This window comes from Pavona decussata, unplaced genomic scaffold, assembly GCF_977016875.1.
Source record: "Pavona decussata unplaced genomic scaffold, jaPavDecu1.1 SCAFFOLD_67, whole genome shotgun sequence".
Taxonomy (NCBI): Eukaryota; Metazoa; Cnidaria; class Anthozoa; order Scleractinia; family Agariciidae; genus Pavona; species Pavona decussata.
This window is the reverse complement of record NW_028145486.1, coordinates 1,175,001-1,185,170: the sequence shown is the minus strand read 5'-3', so window position 1 is coordinate 1,185,170 and position 10,170 is coordinate 1,175,001. Positions and strand designations below refer to the sequence as shown.

The window sequence follows — 10,170 nt, the reverse complement described above, 5'->3', positions numbered from 1 at the left end:
AACGTCGCCGCTTTTTTAAACTTTAAATCGAGATGGTGTTAAATTTGTTTCACTTTTCAACTTTATCGCAATTTTTTATAGTTAAATTGCTCATACAAAAAAAGCCAGATGAAAAAAATAACAACAAATACTCAAACATGAAAGGGTGCACGATTTTGCCAAATTTTTAATTTAAGATGTCGAACGCACTCTATAATCTATGATTACTACTTGTTTAATTTGGCAGGCGTATTTCCACCTGTTCGCAGGGCTTTTAACTTCCGGGTTTTAACTGCCAATTACACGAAACCAAGCCAGTCTTGGTTCGCGCAGGCAGAGGTTGAGAGTGAGGGAGAGATAATGCAGCTGATAATAGCATCCGTTTGGATCGCACTTGGTTTTGTTGTCCTATTTAAGGTTGATCAGCAACTTTCAGAGGTCAGTTCTTTACATTGCGGTCAAAATTTAAGCCGAGAATACCGTTATGCTTCACCAATACCGTTCAACTTCCAACGATAGCTTTAATGAAGAAGCAATAGTACAGTTACAACGTTTCGCAAAGTATTAGTACAAAAAAATTTGACCCATGTTACGCTACGCCTTTCTGAACGGCTGAAGATAGCTAACTTTTACGGCGGCACAAAAATAATAGAGAAATCCCAAGATGAAGTCAAATTTCAAAAAAGATTATGTCTCAATTTAAATTTCTCTGGAGCACCCATTTGTTAATAGAAGGCAAAGATTACAGAAGGGATTGTTACTTCCCTGTTTTTGTTGACCTAGTGCATATGGTGTATAAATTATTTCTAAACCTCTGCTTAGACCAAATATACTAAGACAATTTTACTGATGGTAGCTCATGGTAATGTGGTTATGTTTGTTTTTTTTTTTCTTTTAGGCAAAACAGCTCGAACGAGGCAACTATCAACACCTGCAGTATGGAAACTTCAAGGCGTTTTTTCGTCGCATGCTGAACATTTCCCAGGTTTTGGCTTCGTTTGATGTTACTGATTCTACCGACTGTGCCTTCGAATGTCTCGCCAATTTAGCGTGTTTCTCCTTCAACTTTGCTATTTTGGCTGATAACAGTACTGGCCGTCACGTTTGTCATCTCCTGGCTTCAGACAAATACAATCACTCCAGCAGTTTTGTACCGAGTGACGAATTTCATCATTACGCTATTGCGGTAGGTTAAGTAAAAATTCTTTTTTTTTTTAAATCGTACAAATAATAATACTAAGCTAAGGAATTTTCTATAGCGCCATATCCGTAAGCTCATGGCGCTTTACAATTGAATAGACTAAAAGAAACATTTTACATCAGTAATGGCAAAAAATTTACATCAACAATGGCACAAAAATATAATGAAATTCTTATTCTAAAAATTAAGATTACAAGTACAAAAATTAAAAAAACATTTGAAGTTTTTATCGCAGTATTCACATTATGTACATCATTCCAACAGAACTGTTAATTAAAATGTTCTTTGAACAAGAAAGTCTTCATATAAGTTTTAAATTTTGAAATGTCAACATGATTACGTATGGGTTCTGGCAATGAGTTCCAGATTGTAGGTGCTGCAGATGAGAAGCAAGGAAGGTATGGCCTTGTATGTAGTCTCTTTATTGGCTTAGTTTTCTCCCAGAAAACTTAACTCGTGCAAAATTGTAAATCATTTTATCCACTAGAAATACGTGACTCGCAAAACCTCGCGAAGCTAGGGCTGGGTGGAAAGCCCTCTTTACTCGTATTGAAGGATCAAATCAGGAGATTAAAAGGTTTCTGAACATAGCAACTATTTTAATGAGCAAGCTCTTTTCGTATTTCCACAGGCTAGTTTACTGTTGAACTCTATTTCTGACACGACGAAATGTACAACGAGCGTACAGCGCTGTCTTGTTCGATGAATATTTTACCGCGGCCACAAAACGTGTAATTTCTTCAATGCAGTCTTTCACAAAAAAGATTTCTGGAAGAAAGGGAAAAGATTCTGCAGAGATATTTCCGTCCAGTGAATATTGATAAACATAACAGTTGAAATTTGATCCGGCACTGAACGCAAAATTTTCCCGATGTATGCAAATTTTGCTCCAACAAACTGCGTCTGACGCCAGTCTGTCTTCCAACCTGTTGTTGCCTTGCAACCTTCCCTTTGTCTGACGTAATTCGTAACTTGTTTTTCACTGTTTCCAGGCAACATTGTAGACACCTTCAACGATATATATATATATATATATATATATATATATATATATATATATATATATATATATATATATAGAAAGACTGTGTTTTGATTTTTCCGTATTACAGTGCTCGATACATAAAAGCAGAGCGTAGTATATCGAAAATAAAGAAAAAAACTACACTTTCATCCCGACAAGCCTGTTTCGTGATCTCTCACTCTTCAGGGGATTTTAAAATCCCCTGAAGAGTGAGAGATCACGAAACAGGCTTGACACTTCCTACGCTGAAAGAATATGCTAGTCATTAACAAGACTTCAGTTACGGTTCATCACAAAAAAAGTAAGGTCAAAGAATACTATGCGAGGCTTTTCTTTAGAATTAGACGTGACATTGACATCTGAGTGAAAAGAAACATGACATTTGACAATTATTAACGGCGCCAACGCATCTTAAATCTCACCCAAAACCCGGTCTTTTAGCACTCAAGTCTAGCTTTCTACAACAGAATCGGCTTAATCGGAGCAAGACAGCGTTTTAAATTGAATTTTCGTCTTCATTCTAGATTCATGCCGCGACGCGAATCCGCCGATCGAACATCTGGAAATTATTTATGACGCTTTCGAGCGGAAATCCCACGCAAAATGCCACTTCAGGACTAATCGATCACTGGCCTAACATCACTACATTTATCAGGGCGAAAAATAACCGAATTGCCTTTCAAACTCACGCTTTTCGAAGAGAAAATCCTTGCCATGCCAATTTTTGCTCTTTCTCGCCATCTTACTTTAACTCCCGGATGTTGACAAAAAATTTTGAACGGGAAACATTTACAGCGGTTTTCAACAAGAAAAAATACTAAATCTTTGGCCGGGTCAAAAATTCCCGATAATTTCACGCTTTGCGACTAGAAATCATCCCTAATACCTACTTTCTACGGCCAAAGACTCTCACCTCCTCAAGCAAATGTCACAATATGCAACCCAGCGACACGATTTTATACGCCGATCGGCCAAAATCGCCAGGTGTGCCGGGTACAGCGATTGCGATTTGGCATGTCAGATATCGGCGATTAAATTCGCTGGCATTCGCCAAGTGGGCCCGTTCCCGCGATTTTCTACGTTTATTGCTGCGAATGCCAACCCATCGATCAGGTTGGGCGATTTCATCACATGAGGTTTCAAAACTGCCACATTGCCGCGATCGGCGAGAAAATCACCAGGTGTGTCGCTGGCTTTAATCTCTGCCTGAGTAACTAAAAATTACCCGTTTAACTCAAAAGAGATAATAACATAAAGAGATGTAAAGATATTAAGATATAAAGAGATATAAAGAGATTCAACAGGGTGCATATTAGACGAGGCAGGACGCTGCACTCGTAAGACTTTTCCCCTCACCAGACTTAATGCTGTCCTAGGGAAAACTTTGCTTCAGGAAACCAAACAAAACGCTAGGTCTAATGAATTTGTTCTGAGCTCAGAATACGCCGAATTTAAAACGCAATCGTTGTGCGGTTTATAGACATTTGAGAGAAAATGGCGCTGACTGTGCCATATACATGCACGAGGGGGAGGGGAGGGGGGAAAAGATTTTTGTTTCACAAACGTCTACTAACGACCCTTGTAATCTATGTACTTATTAAAGTAAAATTCAATGGGAAAGTCTAAAAAAAAGGAAATGAGTATCTTAGAAAAGTTAACGAAAACTGTAATTTCTGTAGTCTTCTTCTGGAAAATCACCTCAGATATATAAATATATTTTTCGCTCGAATTCGCGCGGCTTAGCTCCACTCGGGCCTTCGGCTCGCCCGATAAATTTATTAAACTTGCTTCGCGAGGAATTAAGGGCCTAAATCTACGATTCATTGGATACATTGTTTCAAATTAAAATGAGTTTGTCGGCGTCCAGCCTGGCAAGGAAGTTTCTTTGAAGCTAAGTATAAAGCCAATGGATCTAGTGCTTACGTTGCGGTCAGCAACTGAATTAAGGACACATTAAAAGCCTAACCGCGTAACATCACCTCATTCAGAACTGAAAAAGAAGAAAACCCGGATAATGCGATTGAAGCGGCCAGATATTACGACACCGATATTGTGTCCGAAGATTATAATGTTGTTTTTGGGAGAATTTCTTTCACTTTGCAAAGTTTTCGTAACTTTTAGGAACGTTGCTAACTGGAATTGGCGATAATCATTACCTGCCACTGACAAAAGAAACTAAAAGGTAATATTGCCCACTCACTCTTACGGGTAGCAATATCCTTGCATAGAGTAATTAACTCCGAAAAGCACTGCCAAAAATTATTTGAGGGAATGCGGCCATCTTCAGAGTATTAGACTCTGGGTGTAAGATCGTTAACGTTGTCAGTAGTCGCGCGGCTGACTGCTTCACGAAACGTCGCAAATTTGCCCACAGTCTAACGTTGAATGTGAATATGATTTTATTTTAATAAGTAGACAAATGCCACCAAACTCTGCGACTTTTCTGACAAGAATCTGTGGTTACCAAGGAAGCCAAATTTTGACAGGCAGGTTTTCTAGAAAATTACTTTCTAACAGTTATTTTCGTGCTTTAGGACTATTTCAATGGCGTTGTTCGATGGGTTTTCCATTAAAAAGAAATGCAAAACAGCCGACAATAAGCAAGGCATATCGCCATAATGTAATACTTTGCTGGTTGGTGAATTTTAGTTTTTCTACTTTCGTTTCAGAGCCCATGCGAAAGCTTTCCGTGTAAAAATGGTGGTACTTGTCGCTCATTGTATGGTAAAGGCTCATACGTGTGTGACTGCATTGAGGGACACAATGGAACGCACTGTGAGAAAGGTGCTTTATTTATAGTAATTACCATAAAGTAAAACGAATATCAATGATGTTAAAGAAAAGGAAAGTAACATAACATCAAATACGAAACAGACAGGAAAATTAACAAGAAAGACTAATTTCAAAAGGAATGGATACTCAATCCAACTCCTTTGTTGTTCATTTTAATTTTTTTAATTTTTAATTTTTATTTTTGAAAACGGAAGCTGTATCAAAGTACACTGCTCATAATGTAAATCTTTGTTTCCCTAACTTACAAGTTATCTTTAATTTATTAATGAAAATTCAATTTTTGTAAATGAACTGTAATTTATAATTGCACTTAATAAAGTTCATGATTCTAAAAAAAGATTAACTAAGAAAACAATAGTAATATAACGTAAGTGAAGTAAGCAAATGAAGAGTAAAAATTAATAAATGATTGAACAAATAATAAAAGGAAATAGAGTAGATGAAGGGAAACTTCATTATTCCATTGTGGTTATGTTTCCTTGTATTTCTAGAGTGTCAAGGGGCTCTCGGTATGGCAAACGGTTCGATAACTGACAAGCAGATTAGTGCTTCTTCAGTGCTTGATGCCAATCATGCCGCCAAGCAGGGGAGACTCTACTTTAAAGAAACTCCAACCAAATCAGGAGCATGGGTAATTACACGACGTCAGATAAATCAGTATCAGTGGCTGCAAATTGATCTGAGCGACCAGCACACCAAAGTAACAGGAGTAGCAACGCAAGGAAGGAATAATTACAAATGGCAGAGAGCTCTCAGGCAGTGGGTGAGAAAGTACAAACTGCAGTACAGTGATGACGGTGTGACCTTCCAGTACTACAGGGAAAAAGGGCAATCTGAAGACAAGGTACATGGATAAACGTTCTTCAATTAACGAAGTACGGACAATCTTTAAATACTAGACCAATTTGGTTTAATTACACAGCCATTAAGCTAAAGATCGGCTCCAATTCATCATATATTAACAATTTTTTGGTCTTTTGTCTGTGGCCTTTTATTTATTTATTTTTTTGTTTCAATCATTTATTCATTGTCACACATTACATTGCTGACCTTACAGTTCGTTTTGTTTTGCTATGGCTACGGGTAGCCGCTACCTACAGAGTGTACTTACTATTTGCATATTTTGAATACTTAATAAAACAAATACATTCCAATGACGGTACGTATTTGTTACATTTCAATGATGCACGGCTTTTCTATTATACTAAAAACACTAATAAGAGAACTTTACAAAAAAAGGGAAGAAAAACATACGATCATTTTTGGAAAGAGGAGTACGTCTCGATAAAACATATAATTAAGACAAATTTTCAAGGTTGTATTTAATGGGTTTCTTACTGATAAACTCGTGAATGGAGATGGCCATGCTATTTTACTTGTTAATACCAATGCCCTTTGATGATATTGCGGTAATTTTCTACCCGGATTGTTGAAAACATGTACAGTTCCGCTCAAGTAATGAAAATTTCAGCGAGCAATGGGAATGGCTTTTTGTCGTTCAAAGTTAAAAAAAAAAAAACCAAAAGGTTGCGTAGCCTTTTTCCCCTCTGCTCTCTCTTCTTTCTTCTTGCATCCCTTTTTGCATCATGCTGAACCTTCTCAGAGCCATAAAACCCGTGATTTGCTCTCGTTTCACTAAAAACTGCTCATGCTTCAACGGCCACCTTTAGACCTAACCGGATTTTTGAAAAGTTAGCCGATGAAAGCCCGAGCGTTTTTCGTGAAACACCATTTTTCTTTTCATTTTTATGGCCCTCACAATGAGATTAATCGATTGATTATGAACTGACTGACTGACTGACTGACTGATCGATTGATTTATTGATTGATTGATTGATTGATTGATTGATTGATTGATTGATTGATTGATTGACAATTGACACCCTTTGGTGTTCCACTTAATATCCTTGGAAACCGCTATACATGGAAGGCAAGCATCAAAAATAATGTTATTACAAGGCCTTCAGTAAAGGATACAAGTTAGGGCTTAACCGATGATAGCTCTTCTTTGAAAGATGACACATTTATCGCCTGTTTCAGAGAACCTATAAAGTCATTCCTTTGCTTAGTGCCGTTGTAAACAAAAGCTCTTTCCTCTCTTTTAGGAGTTTGTTGCTAACACAGACGAAGACAGCGTTGTTTATCATGAGCTGAACCCACCAATCACAGCACGGTACATCCGTTTTCGACCAACAGATTGGAATAATTGGATTGCAATGAGGGTGGAACTTTATGGCTGTAAAGGTAATTATTACAGTTCATCCAGGTAGTGAGTTTCTTGTAAGAATATAATTTGAAGATAATATTAATCCCAATATACATGTAGATTATATTATTAAGGTGGTCCATACACACCCCGGTAAATGGTATTATCCGTGGTAAATCAATCAGGGGGAAATCCTCCGCGTAATTCCATCTACCAAGAGAACAATGTTTATATATATATTAATATATATTTATTTATTTGTTAATTTTTCTTTTCTTTTTGGCCTTTGTTTTTGGCGACGATAATATAACCACACCTTTTTTCCCAACGAGAAAGTAATTCTTGCCGTAACAAAAAATACTTCTTGAAATAGTCCAGAACAAAATATGTTTGTTTTCTTTGCATTCTGGTGTGCGTGAACAGTCCGTCCATCTATCTATCCAGCCATTTGTTCTCTGTTCGTGCATGTCACAGTTATCTTGCAGGCCAAATAGTGTTCAAGATCAATAGAGTGACTGTCAATTTTCGCTTGGTAACTGAAAATGATTCACAAGATATCGAAAAACTTGCAATGAGAGTTTCTGTATTGATTTACTCCTTTATTGAAGATAAATGCTAGAGCCGGCGTCCAGTCCTATTTCTCGTCAAATAAGTGTAAAACGGACACTTCTCTTGCCAGTTCGTCCAGCCATCATCATCGTCATCAGACTCATCACTGGCTCCTGTTGTAGCCTCCTACAAAAAAAGTGTAAAACGGACATGTCTCTTGCCGGCTCGTCCAGACCGTCATCGTCGTCATCATTGGCCCCTCAAGTTCCATCATGAATGCGACTTCTCTTGACAGAACTAGTTATGCGTTACGGGTAATTTTTTTCTTTCATGTATTGTTTACATGTAATTGTTGAATTTTTGTTTCTTTTTATAGAGTGACTCAAGATTACGATCAACAGAAACACAGTGCTCTTTAGAGGGAATCTTAATCCAGGATAATAGAATTGTTCGCGTACTTTAAACTTAATTAATATAACACACTAGTTTAAGATCTAGCTTCGGTAAGCCTTGAGGTCATGTAACTTGTAACCAAAATAAATTCATCGGCGACTCTTGAGTTGTTGTTGCTTTTGTTTTCGGGAAGAGACATTGAGAGTGAACAAGCTTGACCACCAAACACGATTGGTAGCAAAGTTCTTATGGTTATGAATAGCATTATTAAATTCTCAGCCTCAGATATTGCATTTCTAGCGTTCTGATTGGTTCACTAAATCCAGGTTATCAGCTCATATACCGTAGTTGAACCTTATATGGAAAAAGATTGCCCAAGGTGTTGCTAAGCTAAAAACTTTTTTCGGCGGGAAGTGAAAGTTTCTTCGGAAAAATGGAGAAAAATAAAAGAAAAGAAAAGAAATACCAGACAATGACAACAATAAAAGTCCCAAAGTTCGGCATGACACTATTAAATGGTGCGTATCTCCGAAGTTTCCTTTAAAATCAGAAAACTTGCTCGATTTTACGATTACATAACAACAACAACAACAACAAAAACAATAACAACTGGTTACCTTCAAAAATTTCAGGATGACTTGCAAATCCTGGCGGTAAGAGGTTAAAACCGATCGAAGAAATTTCTCAAGAAGAGCTTAATGCCTGCCTTTCCGTTTCTACGCATTTACGAGGACTACAGTTACAAAAGTTCATCCATGAAATCCGTATGAGAGGCGGCCATAATGTCCGTTTCTGTCGCTCGGTGAGGTGAGGTTGTACCTCGTACACTTGGACTCGGCTTGCCTTAAGTGTTTTAAAAGGTCTGCGAGGAATTCAGTTCAGCATAAAAAAGCCGTTCTTGATCCCTTCCTTCGCTCGGCAACACACAGCAAAACATTTGCTCAAATGTGCTCAACTATTACGCTTCTCGATTAGCTGGAACTTCAAAGGCACTTAAATGCTTGTCTCAGAAAGGTTGTTACTTGTACACTTGAACGTATCTTGAATTTCAGATGTCCGGCTGTGTCCGATCTACCTCTTTCTCGATTTTTCATTCAACTCCGTTCGCGATGAGCTGCGCGTGTCATGTGATCATTAAGTTTCACGCGCTTTGGTCGGAAGTTGTCTCAACATCCGGTCGTTTTAATTTAAAAGAAATTTTACTTTAAATAAAATCCTTAAAACTTCAACATCAATATCCAAACGGAAAGAATTTAATAAAACAATTATTCCATTCGCGCTTGTTGGATATGAGATTGGTTATAGCCAACTCGGCGCTTCGCGCCCAGTTTTGCTGTTTACCATCTCATATCCAACGCGTGCTCATGGAATAATTGTTAATTAACAAAGCATGCCTGACGCCTAATATACATCACTGATTAAGCAATAAGCATTAAGTAAGAAAGCAAGAAAGCAGGCAGGCAGGCAGGCAGGTAGGTAGGTAAGTGGGTAGTCAGGCAGACAGGCAGGCAGTCAGGTTGGTAGGCAGGCAGATAGATAGGTAGGTGGTTAAAGAAGTAAGTAACTTATAAAGCTCATCGCCTTGTATTTTATTCAAAGCTCAAGCCAGTGATGTCTCCATTTATGAAGAGGAATTCTTTGGGAGATGAAAGTGTCGAGCGACTGGTTTTGATCCTACTTTTTCAATGTCTCGCAGGTGTTCGCAGAAATGGACACCTAGCCTTGTCCTCTTCTATAGCGCTGATTGGCTGGGAGCATGTCAATCTATTTATTTACGATTGCAGAAAAATAAAGATAGTGCAAAAACGTAAAATTTAAGGTAGCGCAAAGCGGCGGATGAAAATAGCACAAGACTGAAACTAAAATTGAATAAGTTTTACGCAGGGATTCGAAGACGCAAACAAAAGAAGAAGAGAGTTTAAGACCATGGCACTTCAATCAAAAATAGAAAATACAGCATGTATTCTCTGATTGGATAGAATCTATTTAAACTTGCTTTTACTAGGGGATACTGATTTGGTTCGC

The 10,170-nt window shown here is 37.8% G+C and overlaps 1 protein-coding gene across 2 annotated transcripts; it reads left to right on the top strand.

Moving 5' to 3' along the window:
* Nucleotides 1–301: 301 nt before the first annotated feature.
* Nucleotides 302–8,311, top strand: LOC146477965 (EGF-like repeat and discoidin I-like domain-containing protein 3). Of its 2 annotated transcripts, none has more exons than XM_085112670.1 (6): nucleotides 302–417; nucleotides 878–1,165; nucleotides 4,874–4,988; nucleotides 5,489–5,841; nucleotides 7,103–7,241; nucleotides 8,129–8,311. In XM_085112670.1, exons 1-6 carry the CDS (start codon nucleotides 340–342, stop codon nucleotides 8,131–8,133), a joined length of 978 nt encoding a protein of 325 aa, XP_084968796.1. In that variant the 5' UTR covers nucleotides 302–339; the 3' UTR covers nucleotides 8,134–8,311. The 2 variants fall into 2 exon arrangements, with proteins under 2 accessions (XP_084968796.1, XP_084968795.1); XM_085112669.1 differs by having other exon boundaries at nucleotides 313–417; nucleotides 7,103–7,263.
* Nucleotides 8,312–10,170: the final 1,859 nt, after the last annotated feature.

Coding starts and splice junctions, on each gene's coding strand:
- LOC146477965 (XM_085112669.1), top strand. CDS start 340: ATGCAGCTGATAATAGCATCCGTTTGGATCGCACTTGGTTTTGTTGTC. Junction 5,842..7,102: donor AAGGGCAATCTGAAGACAAG/GTACATGGATAA, acceptor CCTCTCTTTTAG/GAGTTTGTTGCTAACACAGA. Junction 7,264..8,128: donor AATTATTACAGTTCATCCAG/GTAGTGAGTTTC, acceptor TTCTTTTTATAG/AGTGACTCAAGATTACGATC.